Source organism: Hippoglossus stenolepis, chromosome 14 (assembly GCF_022539355.2).
Source record: "Hippoglossus stenolepis isolate QCI-W04-F060 chromosome 14, HSTE1.2, whole genome shotgun sequence".
Classification (NCBI taxonomy): Eukaryota; Metazoa; Chordata; class Actinopteri; order Pleuronectiformes; family Pleuronectidae; genus Hippoglossus; species Hippoglossus stenolepis.
In genome coordinates, this window is record NC_061496.1 from 4864181 (window position 1) to 4884246 (window position 20066).

The 20066-nt window shown below is 41.2% G+C and overlaps 1 protein-coding gene across 3 annotated transcripts in view; it reads left to right on the forward strand.

Annotated features, from left to right (window-relative positions):
- Positions 1–20066, forward strand: part of atp11b (ATPase phospholipid transporting 11B (putative)) — a 42887-nt gene that overhangs the window by 15104 nt on the left and 7717 nt on the right. Inside the window, exons 12-31 of one of the 3 annotated variants that reach the window (XR_004698237.2) lie at positions 208–405; positions 581–739; positions 958–1142; positions 2392–2460; positions 2640–2713; positions 2930–3033; positions 3856–4037; positions 5861–6064; positions 6209–6362; positions 6572–6674; positions 6765–6910; positions 7187–7246; positions 7483–7610; positions 7869–8007; positions 8536–8559; positions 9527–9592; positions 10187–10290; positions 10679–10844; positions 12390–12475; positions 18861–19021. Coding sequence is in view for 2 of the 3 variants with exons in the window: in XM_035175884.2 (XP_035031775.1) it covers positions 208–405; positions 581–739; positions 958–1142; positions 2392–2460; positions 2640–2713; positions 2930–3033; positions 3856–4037; positions 5861–6064; positions 6209–6362; positions 6572–6674; positions 6765–6910; positions 7187–7246; positions 7483–7610; positions 7869–8007; positions 8536–8559; positions 9527–9592; positions 10187–10290; positions 10679–10844; positions 18861–19021 (2426 nt within the window). In the remaining variant the exon portion in view is untranslated. The remainder of the gene's footprint in view (positions 1–207; positions 406–580; positions 740–957; positions 1143–2391; positions 2461–2639; positions 2714–2929; positions 3034–3855; positions 4038–5860; positions 6065–6208; positions 6363–6571; positions 6675–6764; positions 6911–7186; positions 7247–7482; positions 7611–7868; positions 8008–8535; positions 8560–9526; positions 9593–10186; positions 10291–10678; positions 10845–12389; positions 12476–18860; positions 19022–20066) is intronic. The other 2 variants (XM_035175884.2, XM_035175885.2) reach the window with 2 other exon arrangements.

Below are 20066 nucleotides of genomic sequence, written 5' to 3' on the forward strand. Positions count from 1 at the left end.
GATACTCAGGCTGCTTTAATTTAAAAGGATTAGAGCTGACGCACCATTAGTGTGAAATAGATGTGCATTAAGCACATTTATTTAGCTGTCTCACTATTACCCCTTATAGTTTGAGACAACACACCCTGTTTACAATTGTCAAGTTTAAGTTTCACTGCTCTTGTGTGTCATCCTAATAAAAATGTGATTCTCTCCTGCCTCCTTTAGATCTTAAAGTTCATCTCGGACTTCTTGGCATTTTTGGTCCTCTACAACTTCATCATCCCCATCTCACTCTACGTTACCGTGGAGATGCAGAAGTTCCTGGGCTCCTTTTTCATTGGCTGGGATTTGGACCTTTACCACGAGGAAACTGACCAGAAAGCTCAGGTCAACACCTCCGACCTCAATGAGGAGCTGGGGCAGGTATGGAGAAGAAGTACACACACACACTCAAACACACTCACACACACAGCAAAAGTCTAAGAACCGATATGATTAATTGATAATTCTGGCGTTTGTTTATTATTTACAACATCTCTGCCTCTCCTTCAGTCGTACCTAACCTACATGTGCACTATTGTGTGTTTCTGTCTTCCAGGTGGAATATGTTTTTACCGATAAGACGGGTACACTAACAGAAAACGAGATGCATTTCCGTGAGTGTTCCATTAATGGAACAAAGTACCGGGAGGTTAACGGCAAACTGGTTCCAGAGGGAATGACTGACGATTCACCGGATGGTTCTATGCCTCACCTGGTAACTCTCATACATACACACATTACATGCATTTTCTCTTGGCAGACACACAAAGACACACAGTATCAAACAAGCTCACTCATTCCTTTGGCTTGTTATATACTCAGTTATAGATAATTAGACTAACACACTTGTGCAGCTAAGACTTAGAACTGCGAAAGGTCATCACCCAAGATGTTTCTTCCTCTCTCATCTTTCCCTGTCTTCTCTCCTGACAGATCGGTGAGGAATTGTTATTTCTCCAGGCGGTGGCATTGTGTCACACGGTTCACATCAGCTACGACCAACCCGACTGCCTGGTTGGAGGAGACCCGTTCTCCCACACAAACGGTTTCTCTTCGAATCACATGGAGTACTATGCCTCTTCCCCAGACGAGAAAGCTTTAGTAGAGGCAGCGAAGAGGTGAGGCCTCATGACAGACTTCTCTTCTGTCTTATTATGTGTAAATAATACACATGTCGAAATCTAATTTAGAACCTAGAAATATGGTAATAGATGAGAGCTGACGTTGACCAAAGGTACCAATAAAGGAAGAGCTTGTAGTTTTACCAAATCTAAAATATGTGTGATTGTTACAACACAGGTAATTTCAGGCTTTATTGTCTATGTGAGGATGTCGAGTATAGTAAAAAAACAAAACGTGGTAAAACTATTTGTAAAGTTTGAGTTGAAAGTGTCCAGTGTTTTTAGTCTCAGGCTACTATTGGTATAATAGAGGAATTACGGCTTTATTGGGGCCAGAAATTACCTGTCACAATATATAGGCATTTTAATTGCATTTATATAAATCCTGGCTGTAGACGTAAGGTTAAAGTCTACGTGCCGCTCTACCTCTCCTGACTGTCAGCTGCTGAGGGACATTAAAATCCTTGTGGAGGTCGGAGTGCTGGCTAAATGAAAAGTGGGACTTTTTCCTCACTCACTTATTTTATTGCTCCCAGAAATCCAGCACAGGCAGCAACTTGATGTCAAGGGGGTGGTTGAAAAATTAGAGATTCTACTATACCTGTGCAAAACGGGTCGTTGTAGAAGCTGGAGAAGAAATGAAAAACTCCTCCATCTCTGCAGAAAACCGTGGAGAATTGATGATTAGGAAATGTGGCTGTGTAGCACCCATCTTAAATTCTCAGACTGATGTGTCAAGATTTTAATGGTGCATCAAGTCAGTAATTCTTGTCAATGCAGTTTTTCGAACCATTAAATAAAATTATGTTGAGCGGTTAGGGACTGCACCCATGACCCTGCAGCTCCGTGCTCCACTGAACCACAGAGCATCCGTGATGATATAAAGCAAAAGGCGACACAGTCGGAGCCCTGACCTCAGAATACACAACCATGATCAGACTGAATATGTTAGAACGTTTTCTGGGCTGGCACATTTCAACAAGGTCCTAGATTGTATTGCCTTGTTTGGAGGCTGGGTTTTCTATTGGTTCACCTGAGTTTTATTAGGATTCACCACCTTTGTCCTACAGTCTGAGCACATGACATAAACTGAGAAAGATTGATGATTGAATGGCCTGAGGAAGGGCAATGGATGAAAGTTACAGTTTTTTGTTTTTCAAAGGCTCATATTTCTGATAACTTGAAGGTCAAAGTCTTCGTTCTCCAGAGAATTTTAATCAATAACTTCTGTCCTCCTTTTTCCCAGAATCGGAGTGGCCTTCAGTGGCAGCAGCGGAGACACCCTGGAAATCAAAACATTTGGCAAGTTAGAGAAGTACGTCTCACCCTGAGTTTCTCCAAATATCACAAATACTCAAAATATTATTGTTGGCTGTGAAGTGAAACTTATTTTCTTGGTATCCTTTGTTCATATGTCTTAAAGTTACCCTTCTTGTGTTCAGTTATTTAAGTGCATAACTGCTCAGTCCAAAAATGCTGTCTTTGTTCACTCAGGTACAAACTGCTCCACGTGTTAGAGTTTGATGCTGATCGCAGGAGGATGAGCGTCATACTCCAGACTCCCTCAGGTAACACTATGTTCTACCTCTCTGCACTTTTGGGAAATGGTAGATCTAGTGCATTCAAAAGACAATTTTTATCCAACCTACCTCACAAATATCCACTCACTGATATAATTGACGGAATATAGCAAGTGCAGTTTGATAATATGGTTGAATATATACATATTACATATTATATATGAATATAAGCATGTTTTTTTTTTGCATGTCCTGACTTTTAAGGAGGTCAAGTGCTGTTTACCAAGGGAGCAGAGTCCGCCATCTTGCCTTTCAGCACCAGTGGTGAGATAGAGAAGACGAGACTGCACGTTGATGAGTTTGCACTGGTGAGGAGTCATTTGTTTTTGTTTTTTAATTGAAATGCACTTCTTGTGTCTGATAATCTTTCTTCATCGTTTGATTACTAATTTCTATTCAGTGGTTATTGGTCAGCAAATAATTCCAAATCCATCAGTTTATTAGATCGAACATCATAAAATCAATAACAAAACATAAAACCATCATCCAGCAGCTGCTCATTTATTTTACTGTGAAGCATTAAATATGAGTTTCTGTGAATGTGCTGATGAACTGGAGTCACATTGATTGAACAAACTGTTTACTCAACTAAACACGTCAGAGAATGTCTGAATATTATGATGAATAATTCAAATATTTGACTCTGAAAATATTTCCTCAAGCACACGTTCTTTTGTGCGTGTTCATGTGTAGGCCTGACATTTGACAACATTGTAGTAATTACTTCTGGCTCTGTCGTTCTCTGTTCCCATTAGACTGTAAATTCTTCACTACAACAGCCACACACACACACTCACAAACAGAAACAGGCGTATCTGGCCCCCACATCATGTAATCCGACATCAGTACCCAGGAGTCGGTGCTCTGGTCTGGGTTGATTTGTGGTCGTTGACCCCTCAGGCCGGTTCCCTGATTTAAAGCCAAGCTTTGATAATTTGTTTTTCTGTTATTTCTCTTTTATTCGTATTCCTTTCCCATATCCTCTTGACCTACTGTTCCTTTCCACATGAACTTGTCCTTTAATATTTATCTTTATTTTATCTTTTGTTGTCATTATATCTCGTCTTACATGCTCTCTCATATCTCTTGTTTTTCTCTTCCCATCCCTCACCCCCCTCCTCCGACCGCAGAAAGGTTTGCGGACCCTGGTGGTCGCATGTCGTCACTTCAGCCCAGAGGAGTACATCGATTTGGACAGGCGACTGAATGGCGCCCGCACTGCTCTGCAGCAGAGGGAGGAGAGACTTCAGGAGGCCTTCAGCTACATCGAGAAAGACCTGCAGGTCCTGGGAGCAACAGGGGTGGAGGACAAGTATGAATATTTACAGAATAAATCGCACTATTATGATATTATTGTTGCCCTTGATACTTGATTTTGTTACATTCACAAATCAATACAATGGAAAAACGCTTGCCAACCTGTCAGTGCCTTCCAAACTGGCAGCATTACAGACAAACAGGACAAACACTGTGGTGTCTGTGCCTCGGTTCTGTGACTGATGTCAGTACGCTCAATAGGAAGCTGGAGCCAGCATGTGCTTGTGTTAGTTTATGATAAAAAGTGGAATTGGTGGAATTGGCTACCTGGGATTTGTCCAGAAGCAAAGATTCAGCTAAATGAAATTTAAAAAGAGATTCACCTTCCATATAATGTCAGACATGACATGTTTATTAATGAGCACCGTTTAGAGGTACTGTTTAAATATATTAAGACAGATTCAGGTTTGCTGTTTCCCCCACTTTGAGTCTTTATGCTAAGCTAATCACCTGCTGGCTATTAGTGGTATCGATCACATAGTCTCAGGAAATTGAATAAACCATCAAACTATTCCATTAAAGTAAAGCCAATTATAATACATGTGATTTACTATGATGTGAAAGCCACTTTAACTCCCCAACATACAGCATGATGTAATATATGTTTTTATATCATGTGTTGCAACTGGCAATTAGTAAATATCCTATTGCCACTGGGTAAAGCATATGGTTTAAATCCACATTGTTACTTTTAACAACTGTTTCTCTTATATAGTACTAACATGTTTTACTCTTTAAGCTGTAAGTGCACTTTTTGATGTGCTTAGAATGAGACCTACAGCTCATTGCAGCCACAAAACTAAAGGGCTGATACCCAACCAAGTTATTTCTGTTTTTAATAAATGCCAAAGCAGAAAGTCCCAAATAGAAAAAGTAGTGCTTTATAAAACAGTAGATAACACAGTGCTAGGAACAGACAGCTCAACAGTGGGAGGGAGAATCTAACAGTGGACCAACGTACAGTCTGCGGGGAGATGGAGACGCCACCTCGCTGAGCCTCTCTGGAAATGAATGTTGATATGTGTTTGCATCCGCTCACCATCTGCTCCTCGCATAAGCCTCGCGCTTCTCCCACTCCATTTATATCTCTGCCCCCCAGCCCACCCCCTCCTCTCTCGCTCCCCCCCCCCCTCTCTCTCTCCTCTCTGCTGATCTGTTTTTCTATCTGGGATGAATTCCTCCTCAGGCACATATGGTCACAATCAGAGGATCTCATCTATTATGGAAGACAACACCAGGAATTCCTTCTCTCTTTTTTAGTCCAGAAAAAAAAACCTGATAGTCATGGTAATATTATATCGTATTCATTTTATCGGCCAGCCAACAAATCGGTCAGGCTCTAAGAGATGCTGTAAATAACACAGAGAAAAAGGTCATGGATGCTTCGATCCTTTAGTTTTATCTTTTGCTGTTTAAGACGTCTGTTCAACTTCCTATTTGTCAAACCATATTTGTTTGTTTATTTGTTGCTTGGTTTCTTCAAAACCTGTTTGTCCACACTCAGACTTAACCTGTCCAATAAAAGAAGCTTCAGGGAAAATGCACCCTACATTCATCTAATTAGTCTTGTTGAATTACGAGCGCTCTAGTTTACTAACAAGCCTCCAGGGTGTGACCACATTAAGCGCTAAGCAACAAAAACACCAGGTCTGAATGTCACCTCACCCACAAGTACAAAACTAAATATCCTTTAGGTTCATATCACCTGAGAGTTTACCTGGTTTAATCTTATAAAGGAATCACTTGAATGTTTTTGTACTGTACAATATATCAAACATGCACATGGAGTTTATTCTCTCTCCTCCTCGTGTCCCTCAGACTCCAAGACAAAGTGCAGGAGACCATTGAGGCTTTGCGGCTGGCGGGGATCAAAGTATGGGTGCTGACAGGGGACAAACATGAAACAGCGGTCAGTGTCAGCCTGTCCTGTGGTCACTTCCACCGAACCATGAACATCCTGGAGCTTCTGCAGCAGCGCTCAGACAACGAGTGTGCCGAGCAGCTCCGCATACTGGCCAGGAGGTGAGCGTGTGATCCTCCTTCTGAGATATATAGAATAGAATCACTTCGTCGATAACTTTAAATATGTTTATATGTCAGATTTATTTGGATACCAGTCATTTAATTAATACAATTTTCTGATGTGTTCTCTCTGTATGTTCTCAGGATAAAGGAGGACCATGTCATACAGCACGGGCTGGTCGTGGATGGAGCCAGTCTCTCTTTAGCATTGAGGGAGCATGAGAAGCTCTTTATGGAAGTGTGTAAAAACTGTTCAGCGGTGTTGTGCTGCCGCATGGCCCCACTACAGAAAGCAAAGGTACCAGTGCTTTGCCGCTCACACCACTCACCTCAACAAAACTTAAATCAAAACTACTTTTGAAGAGTAATGAATCTTTCGATTTTGACAATATTCTGACATGAGCTAAAACACAAACTCTCATTGTTTTAGTAAAGTCAAAGTTTCTATTCTTGCTCTGTTTGCTCTGAAACTCAATCCAGAAATCAGTATTACTGTTTTCTGTCCAGGTGGTACGTCTTTTCAAAACATCTCCGGAGAAACCCATCACCTTAGCTATTGGAGATGGAGCTAATGATGTCAGTATGATACAGGAAGCCCACGTGGGCATAGGTAACAACTCAACACACACACAATGGTCTCACACTCAACTTACATACTGCTCTTTCTTCTCTAACATGTGTCTGTGTGTGTCTCCTCCAGGTATCATGGGGAAGGAGGGTCGTCAGGCCGTGAGAAACAGTGACTATGCAATTGCCAGGTTTAGGTTCCTGGCTAAACTACTGCTGGTCCACGGTCACTTCTACTACATTCGAATAGCTACGCTTGTACAGTACTTTTTCTACAAGGTAAGTGAAAGTTTTGAATTTTGATTTATTAATTCAAATACATGCCTCAACTGAGAACAAGATTCTTTGATCATTCTTAGCTTGTGAGTATTCCTTAGACTTGATAGCAGTAGATTCAGATACTGATGCAAATACCAGCAAACAAACGGTTTTATTTTGTATTTATGTTCTTATTTATAGAAAATGTTTTAGATGAGCCTTTATCAAGATTGTGTTTAATCACGTCTCCTTCACTGCAACTCATGTAACATTTCTTTCTGTGTCTCTCTTTTCTAGAATGTGTGTTTTATTACGCCGCAGTTTTTATACCAGTTCTTCTGTTTGTTTTCACAACAAGTAAGTAACTTTATGTCTCACCTTTTTCATTATGTTTTGTTTGTTTTGTCTCATCTTGGGATAAAAATACCTGAAAAACAGCACAGATGCACACAGAAAGTATATTGCCACAATTATATTTTGATTCGTATAATATATCTGGCTCTTCAACATCCCTGCCTATCATGTTTGGTTCGATGAGCTGTGGATAAAGTTGATAAGCTTGTGTTGAGTGACATGTTGTCTCGTCATCCCAGACTCTGTACGACAGTGTGTATCTGACACTGTACAACATCTGCTTCACCTCGCTGCCCATACTGGTGTTCAGCCTGTTTGAACAGCTGGTCCATCCACACGTCCTGCAGAACAAACCTGGCCTGTACAGGTAAGCCTGTTGATCGAGCGTTTGTGGGAAGCTACTTTAGCAAAGGTGGCTGAGAGAGATTTCGAGCAACATTTAATTTAGATCAAGTAGTTTGAGTTTGTTGCCATGTACGTAATGTTTGATTTACATGTTATGAAATGTTTTCTGAATCATTCTGTAAATTATCAACAATTAACTTACCCATCTTAATAGTAAAGTGTTACACTGAACTGTTACTCAGTCCTCTAAAGTAAAGTATAATGTTTTTACATCCTACAGGGACATAAGCAAAAACGCTCTGCTGTCTTTTCGGACCTTCCTGTACTGGACTTTGTTGGGCTTCTGTCACGCCTTCATCTTCTTCTTTGGATCGTACATACTGATGGGAGAAGACACCACGCTTATGGGCAACGGACAGGTCTGTGTGTGTGTGTGTGTGTGTGAGAGAGAGAGAAGATGTACTGCATGGTTTTTATTCTGTCGGAATCCCCGCTGAGAAGATCTTTTCAAAACCATACTAGGGAAATGTTGCTTGAGGGCAAACATGACAGGCAGTAAAGAAAAGCAAGATAACGTTTGTGTGCATGTTATGATGAATTATTGATGGTACTTGTTGCCTGCTGGTTCCTCTGCAGTTACTTACTCTCCCCTCCCTCATTCCGTCTCTGTATTTAACAGCCTCTTAAATAGCGCATGTTTGTCACTCACTTGTTACTAAGCAATTTCTTGTAATTTGACCCTTTCTTCTTGTCATATCTTCTGTGTCTCTGGTTCTTCACAAAATCAGTTTTCTTCTCTTTCCTTTCCCACTGCATATCTTGTCTAAAGTTTGGTATTTCAGCAAGCACTCATATTGCTCTCTGTCTCTCTCTCTCTGGTTATTTTCCTCTATCTTTTGTTGATTACTCTTTTTTTCCTTCTGCCTTCACGCTGTGCATGTCTTCAGATCTTGCGAGCTAACAGGCAGTTGGTAAGAGTCTGCTCCACAGCTGAATGCATGTCTCCTTGGGGGGTTAAATGAGACTTATCAGGAAGATGTGTTGCTGTCTAATACAAAAAAGATTCAGTTTTTCATTTTTGAAACATTGAGATGAGGAGTTTTATGGCAATTATTTAATATTTATGATTTTTCATTAGTCCACCAATAAATTAGTCAGGCTCAAGTATATGATCAGGTTTCCGTTCATTTTCCACAGACTGTAACAAGTCATACGCATTCACACATACATTCATCATCACAAAATATTGTTTTTATAGTTTCATGTGCAATTATATATTCTAGATTTATCTCATGGGCCGCTAACCACGGCCAGTACATATGTTTGAAATATAAAAGACTGCATGAGGTGAAAGGTTAATGAAAAGTGACACCAGGGCCTCACGAGTGGTTTTAACAGCAGTGATGGTTCAAGGATCAACAGATGGATAAATAAACAAATGGAAACAGGGATGATAGTTTGTAAAAGACTTGGACTTTTTAACTTATGATATAAATGAACTACAGCTTGAACACTTTCCATTAAAGGGCCCAGAGCTGTTGTCTTACCGCCCTGAGTTTCTCTCTGTTAGTCACTCACATTACTCACTATTAGTTTTCAGAGCTGTGACTCCAGCAGTGTCTTGAATTGGATGACAACAGAAACAATCCCCACCCCCCCCCAGCTCTTAAACACCAAGTCGAGTGATTCTCATATGAAGTGGAGCTTCCAGTGGCAGTGACACAGTGGGAGGGCAGGGACTCATTATAGGCACCGTTATACCAAACATCTTGTTAACTTAGGTTCTTATCCTGTAGAAGCTGTACAACACCACATGTTAGGATATGTTATCATATCAATATATTACCACTTCTTTGGTTATGGTAATATGTATGTATGTAAGTCAACATAGGCACTATTTCACTGTTTAGTAATGTTGACTGTAATGTTTGTTCATAGATGTTTGGAAACTGGACATTTGGAACGCTGGTCTTTACGGTTATGGTCATCACTGTCACATTAAAGGTGAGTTTAATCTCAGGCTTTCACAACAACACAGCCTGTTGTTTTATTTATTACATTTTCTTTTACTGACATCATCTAGTGCTGACTTGGATTTTACACTGAAGTGTCAGTTGTTTACAGCAAACTGAGAACAGCACAGAACAACATAGACAAAAATGAGTCAAAGCAAATTTAAAGCAAACTAAAGACCTTAATATTTATCTCAGGATTCAGAGAACTTGAAACCCTCTACCTTTTAAAGTGTTAGGGTTACTCCATGAGTTGCATCTTCCTTAGAAGGCTTCTGTGTTTTGGGGTAATTTTGCCACTTAACTAAATGCACTTAAAAATTATGGATTGTGTGAACATTAGCAAACCGTCAGGTATCATGTCAAGGTCCATAGAGACACATTCGTGCTACGGTGCCAATATGAATTACACTATGTTGTGAAGTATTAGAATGATGTCAGTGGCCATTAATAGGAGAAAATTATTTGTCACAGGTTGAGGTCAAGGTCTCTTTTACAGCACTGAGGCAGATGTATATACTTTTTTTGGTGTCTTACGTTTCTCCATCTCATCTGTTTGTGTGTGTGTGTGTCTGTTTGATGACAGCTTGCTATAGAGACTCATTTCTGGACGTGGATGAACCATTTTGTGACCTGGGGTTCGATTGCCTTCTACTTCATCTTCTCTCTCTTCTACGGAGGAATCATCTGGTGAGAACAGTTCAAAATCTTTGTCGTTGTACAAAGCACTGCTTTAGAATTCAAAGAAAATTGTTTGCCATGGTATATCTGCCCCACTTAGATTCTACATTCACCCTCCATACACCTATAAAGTGATTCTGCAGAAGTTCACATCCGTCTTAAGTACTCTACCCAGTCCAGTCGGCTCTCAGACCAGCAGGAGCCATCCTGATAGAAAAGGACCATAATTAATATGTGTGGTATGACATCTCAACGGGTCCTTAATTATGTGATGTCCCTAAGCCGCCCATGTCTGCCCACCCATTCAGTCTAAGACCTGGTGCTAACTTTAGCCAGACTGTCTCTGTCCCTTTCAGACAGACCAAGGGTAACAACTCTTTCTTTCCCTCCCCTCCAGGCCGTTCCTCCACACCCAGGACATGTACTTTGTATTCGTGCAGCTGCTCTCCAGCGGTTCCGCCTGGTTCGCCATCATCATCATTGTCATAACTTGCCTCTTCCCTGATGTGGTGAAGAGGGTTTTTTACAGACATCTGCAGCCCACCAGCACGCAGAAGAGTCAGGTAACACGGGGATTAATGGGAGAAAGTAGAAGGTGCGATCAGATCCATTCATTCTTCTAAAATGGATTGTTCTGTCTTTGGTTTAAAGAAAAAAAGGAAAAGGAAAGGATCGTCTTTCAAATTGGCTGAGATTCTATAAGATTTGTGTTGCACCCTTCTGGCTGGACTCCAGAAAGTCCCTCTTGGCCACAGCAGCTCTCAAATCACTGTGTTAGTACAGTGAAATACATTTTTTTCTGTCTACTGCTATGTTACTCCCATATTTTTCCAGGGTTATCACTCTGCTGCAGCTTCTCTGAGAACAGCAGATGTTTAGTTTATCTCCAACGTTGTGTTTGCTTATCGCTGTGCTCCAAAACATTTTGAATATGTGAGTAGGATCCACTCACAGACCTATATCTGCATTGTTTTATCCAACTATGGCTAAGTGACTGTAGCCAAGATTAAATTCAAGGTAAATTCATTATATACAGACGGCTGAAAGTCAAAGAATGACAGGATCAGAGAAAGAAGTGGGACAGAATGGTAACAGGTATATAGAACAGAAATCAAGCATCAGGCAAATGTCATAGTGGATGAGAAGAAAGTAGTTGTGGCAAAAGAGGATCTGAATGTGATTTTATTCCGAAAAATTAATCTACTTGTTTTATTGTCACTAAAGAATTAAGTGAGAGCACTTGAGGACTAGATGTAGTTAAATGACATCCTGCACATAGTCAACCCATATGGAGTCATGTTCTTTTTCTATAATCTATCAATTGAAATTAATTAAAATCAATAGGTCCAATTAGGTCCAGCTAGAGTTATAGGTGAGAAATGTTAAAAAGCCATTTCTATAGGTTTGGGTTTCTCTGTACGATCTGCAGACCCGGGCTCAGAAGTAAATGGCAGCAAGGTCCAAACACAGTCCGTTATTAAATATGTGTTCCGTGCACAGTGTTGGATTTAATACTTATTCCTACTTGCGTCACAATAATGGAAATAATATATCATGTGAGATGACAAAAGCCCGGAGGGAGAAAACAAAGTAAAATGTCACGGTAGCTCAAGTTCTCGACTCGTATCGGTGAAACAGCTCCTTGTTTTCTCAGCCTCTGTGGTCACGAGTAATCCACTTCTCTACACAAACAGCATGGTTCCTCACGGACGCCACATGACTCACCTCCGACGCAGTTTGCATGGTCACCTTTCAGCCGACCCACGCTGTTATTGTACTGATTTATCCAGCTGGAGACTAGTCACGTCTTGGCTTATACTTTCCTCTTTTACAAAACTCCTCTTGTTTCTCAGAAAACAAATGTGGTGTTTGTTGTTTCTGCTCTAAACTTTGTCCAGTTTTGTCTTTGTTTGTGTGTGTGTGTGTGTGTGTGTGTGTGTGTGTGTGTGTGTGTGTGTGTGTGTGTGTGTGTGTGTGTGTGTGTGTGTGTGTGTGTGTGTGTGTGTGTGTGTGTGTGTGTGGTCGAATGAACTGTGTGTGAGAGCTTGATCTCTAACCTCTCTGCGTGTCTGTGTGTGTTCTTCCTCCTGTGTACGCTCCCGGTGTAGATGTATTCCAACCGCGTGGCAATAGGAGACGACTTCATCGCTCTGCAGCCTCTTTCCAGAACCAAGAGCCAGCTGGGCAAAATTAGGTAGAGGAGATGAGACTGATCCAGCCCTGGGCTTAATATTTATCTAAAAATCCAAAACAAGTATCCACAGAGTGCTTTATTCATAATCAATCCTTCTATGTTATTAGATTCTGGCATGAATCAGAATAGGTTTGTGAATACTTACCCATCAACACTGGCTTCTCCTTCTCCCCTGCGTTGAGGATAGAACAGTTCAGTTTCTCTTCTATTAGTTTGAAAAAAAAGTTATTGTCTTAATTAATCAATTAATCATTTCTAGAAAAACACTTAGTAAATACATTTACATCATATCTATAATAAAGAAAAGCTTTAAATCCTTTCATTTTCAGAGCTGGAAACAAAAACTTTATAGTTTTTCATATTTTAATGAGACACATTTTACAATGATGCTTTAAAATTTGTGAAAATCAGTAATTTGATGACGTTATTTGTGGTTTTAATTTCTACTATTCAGTGATGTGTTACACTACATGTTAAACCTTGCTGTAATTAAATATGATTATTCTACACAAACCATATTATGTTTTAATGTCATATATATACAGTCTAAATTCCAGCCATACCAACAACCCTAAAATGTAGAAGCATTGCTTTATGGAACAAGCACTCCTGTTTATCATCATTCATACACAAGTGAGATGTTCTTCCTCCCAGGTCTGGATTGATTTGGTCGTACTTAGTCCTGTTTCTGACACTGGCAGCGCTGCTACTGTCGGAGCTCCACCTTATTGTCTCGTGTCTGTGAGCGCATGCCCTGGACAAGCCAATCAGCATTCTCCGTGATTGGGGAGTAAAGATATTTGGGTCTTTTTTGGGGGTTAGAGACGATGCAGGAGAATGTGACTTAAAGCATTTCAGCCGCTGCATGTCTTGCACTTTAATCCACCATCAGACCTCCCGCCTGCTTCAGCATGGAACTGTCATCACTCCCTCCACTGCATGAACAAACACATGAATGAGTGGGAATCCTCCCATGCTTAATTTTGATTGCTCCCCTGGAACTCACGATACAGTATTGTACAGTTGTGTCGTGCAGGGACTGTATTTGGGCTTTTGGATCATGATTTAAGAGGCGCTGTTCTGACTCTGACGTCCTGCATCTGCATTTGTCCCAAATCCGAGCACCTGGTCAGACCCAGCTCCTGACCATCAGCTAGTGGACTCATACAACCACAGTCTGAGTCTGGCATGTTAAAGTGACATCAGTCGCATGGTGCAGCCCATCAAAACCCCCACCCTGTATCTATAGCATGGTCCAATCTTGACGTGTGCTGTTCACCCTCAGACTGGTTTCACCACTTGAGGAAACCCTACTTAGCTCAGAGTTGTTCCCCTGCATGGTTTCAACTGACTGACAGAAGAAGTCTGATAACAACACTGCAGCTGCATGACAGACTCGACGTGTCGGGGCACAGCAGCATGACGCCGGCCCATTACAAACATGACAGACAGCTGGGTTGTTATCGCAGTTATTTTGGAATGATGCCTTGAAGATGTTGTGCTGTCGTAGTAGACGTCACAATAAACAGCCTGCAAGTGAAATGGTACCAACACTGTGAGCTGTCTCTGGGGACGCGAGGCGACTACAATTATTCCTTGATCTTGGACAGCGTCTTGGCGAACATGTTTTTTAAGAGTTGTAATTTTGCACGTACTCAATTGTCCAAGATCATGTGAATGAACCTTGTGCGATACTTTTTATGATTCTGAAGCACTTGCTGAGACATGCTAGCACAATAGAGAATATTAGGTCTATTGTTTACAGTGGTTTACATTTCACTTAGTTGCCAGTTTATACATCTTGCAAAAAACCAATGCAGTCTAATACATCCTTCAACCTGACTCAACTTTATGGTCATTTAATTGGTAGTTTGATGTTGTTTATTATGCATTTTTATCAAAGTGATGATGCATTCTAACCATATGATCATCAATTCTTAGTTTATTTATATTATCTTGGAAACCTGTTTTTCAGACCACATTTGTGTCTCCCTTGACCTTTGACTGATCAGCTCCTAAAGTTACTCATGGGAAGATATCCTCCCATGTAATATATATAACATCATATTCATAAATAAAAAGAAACAAACAAATTCCTGAAACAGTTTTAACAAAAGCGAAACATTATGAATTTATTCCAGGACTAGTTGAACCTAATAATCTGGCAACTAAGTTTATATTTCCAACTATCAATAATATACAGTACATGCAGGTTCCATCCCACAAAATGTTTGAGCAGAAACAAGCTGTGGACTTGCAGATCTAAGGAACCTGTTGCATTACAGGAACAAAACAAGACACTTAATGCAAAAGAGATGGTATTTCACCGGAGTAATTAATTTGTTTGTTGAATCAGTGGAAGTACACAAGATGCTCTTACTGGCTTCAAATGGTGTTTTAATGTTAAAGTGCTGTATAATGCAAATTATTCAATTCTGTTGCAGATTTCCAGTATAATTCGGTCCTTCGTTTCTAATTAGATTAGAGGGAATTAATCACAGAAGAACCCAGAATACTCTCCTGGGTTCCCTGTTGTTTATCTACTTTGCGGCTCTGATAGATTCAGCAGCAGCTTGATTGGTTCGGACGCTAATAGATTTGCTTTTATCTGCAATAGACGGAACCTTTTCCCCGGAGACAGTTGGGATGTCTGCAGCTTCTTTCTGCTCATTGGTTATGACAGCTATTTCTGAGCTTACTGGACTGACGGGGACTACGTTTAATGGACACCAGTACTAACCACTGACCTTATTCTCAATGAGACGTTATTTTGATTATGATGCTTCTGAGTTATGAGTTTAGAAAATGCTGTTTACATGGCACTGTCTTAGTCAGACTAACTTCTTAATCGGGTTAATATCTAAATATTGGTGTCCATGTAAACGTGTCTACTGACAGACTGATCACTTGCTTTTACTAAGTGACCAATCTGCTCGTTGGTAAATAAGCAGCACTGAAAAATCATATCCACCTTAACTGTGATTGGAAGTCCTGGAAATATGTTTTGTAAGGTACAGTTTGTGGAATGAGATGATTTCAAACCCCTATCAAATGTTTGAAATCAAGAATCCATCCCAGACATACATGCATTAGCATTTAAAAAATTCTGAGAGGGGACTAGGATTTATTAAGATTTGAATATGAGACTAAAGTGGATATTTTTTGCAGTGTGATGGGTTCGTCAGCAGGCTGGTTTTACTGGTTTTGTTGCTTCTTCGATGCCACCGACAGTGTACCTGATGGTTGAGATGTGTAACTAGCCAGCAGGGCTCACTGTGAGCATCTTGTGTCCCTCAGATGGAAGAGGGTGAGGGTTCAGTCGGCCCAGAATATGACCCTGTTAAAGTCCAGCGGAGCCCAGGGGAGGACAATTGGCACCTGCTAGCTGCTTATCCTCCCCCTGCTACCCCCGGCCCAGACCCCTGCTCCCTCTAGGTAGTACCATACATGTATTTCACTGCCATCGCCCCCCCCTTGTGATCGTCACTGCCCCGGCAATATGGCCTCAACCACATAGGCTCTGTTAGAACAACCTGCTTCCCCCCCATGGCTGAATGCCCCCTACACTGCCCCTGTATTTCATATGTAAAACTATTATTCCTGTACGTCTCTGTCAAGCCTCAACTCCTGTTTGAATGAAACAACCATTTTCCCCACACAATCACGGGCAACTCCATCCATCCTTACCTTTTGCATGGATAATCTAATCCTTACCCAGAAATGTGTGACTTCCCCCATCCTTTCCCTATAACCTCTTACTTACTGCTCAGATACTGGTTCAGGGGTTAAAGAGGGAGAATGCTGTTGGCATGCTGAGTTCATTGTCTTCACCGTGCTTCTGTTCAGCCACCTATTCCCAACACATTTCGTATTGTTCATCCATATTGATGTCAGAATGATGTTTCATTCATTCAAAGGCTTGTGAGTATTTGAAATCTCATGAAATCCATTTTTTATTTTCTATACGTTCCTTTATTTATTTTCTTTCAATCTTTTTTCATCACAAAATTAACTCAGAGTCCGGACAGAAGCCTCCGTCTGTTGCCGTATATGTATATTGAACTTTAATCAGCCTTTAGTTGTGTGTTAATTAAAATGACAGTGAATATGAGTTGTAGCCGAACTCTGTAGCTACTATAATAAATCAGCCAGGGAACGATGTCAGCTCCACAGCTTTCACTGAGGCCTTGCTCAGTTTATGGCAAAACCTTGAATTCTGGCATCTGTTTCTTGGAAAACTTCACTGTGCAAGAGAACTGTAATCATCAGTCAGTCATGGTTTGGCAATTTGTCACAAACATTGCAGTGGTGAAGTGGCTCATTCAGTAGATTCTTCTCTCTTGTACACCCCCATAATCTACACAGATGAGCAACTTTACTGAATCTAACATGCCACTGAAAACCGCAGAATGTGAACCCTGTTGACCTCTGCCTGTGTGTTGACTGATTCAGTACTTGGTTTGTTGGTTTGGTCATCAGAGTTAAAACCTACATTTATCACCCACGTGATTTCACCAACATAAAAACACAGAGGACACTTCAACAACAAATGAACATCAGTCTAGGAAACACAACAATCTGGGCACGGTTGTGGTTAAGCTGTTGTCGCAGCTATTTTCTGTGGTTCGCAGTTTGGTTGAATCTGTGTTTGGAGTAATCACGTTTTCCCTCCTTGCACTGGCCAAGTTAAAGTGGTGAATCTTGTGGTGCAGTAATAAGAATACATTTGTTTGGCTTTTTAGTAACGACTAAAAGACACAATGCTCTGATCTAAGAGCAAAACAATGCACTCACAATATCATTTACAGACGCCTGACACTGCCAGCACTATTCATTTTCAGTTTGGCCCCGTCAGGGTTTTCCGGTTGGAGGCCAGGAAAACAATAGTTTGGTTTCCTGCCAACGGTGTCTCCAATTTCTGCTGCAGAGAAAAGTAAAAACAGCAACGTCACAAGCCGAAGCAACTGTCGCACATTCTACCACCAAACATCAGAGGAGGCTCCATCAAATGATAAAATATGAACAGTTAGAAATGGTTCGCTACAGAATCACATGTTGAAAATATCTGATGTATAGTGTAGTGTAGAAACTGGAGGTTTTAAAACTTGACAGAGTCCAAACTTTTCATTCAGTCCCACAGAAATGAAGAGAGAATTAGAGAGTCTGCCTCTCTGCACGTTTTGATCTTGAGAAATCAATGATGCCTGTAATGGATTATTGCAAAAAGTACAAATGGAAGCTGATTTATGGACCAGATGGGTCACTAAATTTACTCCGAGGTTAATCTATAATTGTCCTGTCCTGATCAGGATCCAGACTACATGAGTGTATCCTCACTGTCTGTCTCCTCTTCGTCTCCTCTTCGTCTCTCTGCTCTTCATCTTCTCCTTCCCCTCACTCCCAGTCGCTCTCTCTCGGGTGCTGACTCAGGACGGCAGCGCCACCTGATCTCTCCGTTTTCTAGACTGCAACTTCATTCAGCTCTGTCTGCCAGGGCCTCGCTCCTTTCTTTCCACTGCTTGCCAACTTCTACAATAGCACAGACAATAGTTTGCGATGGTTTTCACATATTATGAAATCGAGAAGATCGGGATAGATGATGACGACAGTGTCTTATTTCTTATCACACAGTAATTAAACAGAAGCAGGCTGAATATCCTAAGATCTTTGTCCCAGGACATGAAGTTATACAATTTGTGCGAAGATTAAATTATTAAGTGTCACATAAAACCTAATAAAATATAATTTTGATGGAAAGGTAGTAAAGAAAAAAAGAGCTCGGCTGTTATCACTGGCGATGAATGTGATCGGCTGGCCTTGGATCAGGGTTAGTTTGTGCTGCGGGTTATGGATTGGACGCAGAGTGAGTGATCCATCATAGACGTGACAGGCAGAAAGATTTGCAACAGAGAGACGGTCCATCTTTAAAGCAGCACTCTGAAGTCACATAATAATACTAAGCAGGTACAAGCTGAGCCACTGCAGGGAAATAAAGACGGTTTATGGAATTATATGGCAACAGTGGGAGTTGTGTTTCCTTGAAGGTCTTTGTTTTGAAACCTGAGGTAAAAACTCTGTGAGAAAAGGAAAGCGGTTTTGTTATTGATTTGTTTGTTGGTTTTATGATTTATGTATTGATTTGCAACATATGTCACCCCGTTGTGTAGCATGTTTGAAATGTTTCCTCTGTACATCATTGTTCTTGTGACAGCATGTGATACGTCATCCTGCCGTCACCCTCATCATCCTGTCAGAATGGGACTATGTTGGTATTCACTTCTTCTCTTTGTCACTTCTCCCTCTTTCCTTCTCTTTTGCTTCTCATCAATTCTTCCTCTGTCCTTTCTTCTGCCTCCGACTTTTCACACCCTTCACCTTCTTTCAGTCTCTATCAGCCCCCGCGCAGACCCTCAGCTGTGTGGAGTCCCTGTGCTGCTACCAACATGGGCATAGCGGCTGTTCCCGCCTGGCCCGCTTCCTGGAGCAAATGACAGGGCAGTGCCCGGCCGGTGAGAACCATTGCCCGACATCCAGCAGCAACAACAGGTGGGCAGGACCCCGACGACTTCTAACAATGATTATGAAACCTACCGAACCGCCACCACCTACTGGTTTCAAAAATTTGGACAGCAGTGCTGAGTGCTGTAGCCCATAATGTGGCCACAACTCAACTGTAAGTTTCTCTCGTTCCGATTTGTATTTGGTTGGGCGTACAGCTGTGGTGGAACTGGGTCTCAAATGGGCCTACACACTGGTGTAAGGGTTGTGGCTTGACAGGACTTTGGGAAATCAGCTGAAGGAGGAGGCTGAAGATGTGTGGATCAAGTCAAGATGAACTGCATCCTCGGTTTCTTATTTCCATCGATGTCCGTTTTGGGACAGTTTGATTAACCCGACAGGATAGTGTGCGATGGGAAGATCAGTAACCAAAACTATAGAGACCAATGACTGAATAGATTTATATGCCCATGCCGTCTACGTAGCATGCCGATGTGGATGTTTGGCAGGAAAAGCCTTGGACAATGTGGGTCCCAGTCATTTCATTGAGGCCAATAGAACGGAGATTATAAAGGCAACCAAGAGTAGAGCCCGACCGGTACTTCTAATACCGATCAGCCGATAATATTTATATCATCCAATGAGGTCCGAAACTCAGTGGATATGTACTATTGGTCCATTTGTAGCAGAGCCTTTGCTTTGTGCTTTATCTTTTCTGTTAATCTGTCCCAGGGCAGGAGACTACAAATAGAAATTAATTTTTTCTATATTGTTTATTTATTTATGTTTTTTCAGCATTTTTCCGTGCCCAAAGATTTCATGTGGGACATATCTGTGATAGGCTAATATTGTCCGATTGGACATATCTGTCAGGCTCTACTCAACAGGTCTCTATTCCACTATAGTATGTAACCTGTCTTGTCTGTGTTGCCCCTACATTAGGACATTACACTGTCTATTAACCCATGTGTCTTTGTTCTTATCGTCTATGATCTGTCGTCCTGTTTTTGTCCCGTTTCTGTTCAACACATCCGTGAAATCAAAGTTTTGCCTGATTTCAAGGAAAACTGTGTAATCTGTAATGCACTTTAGC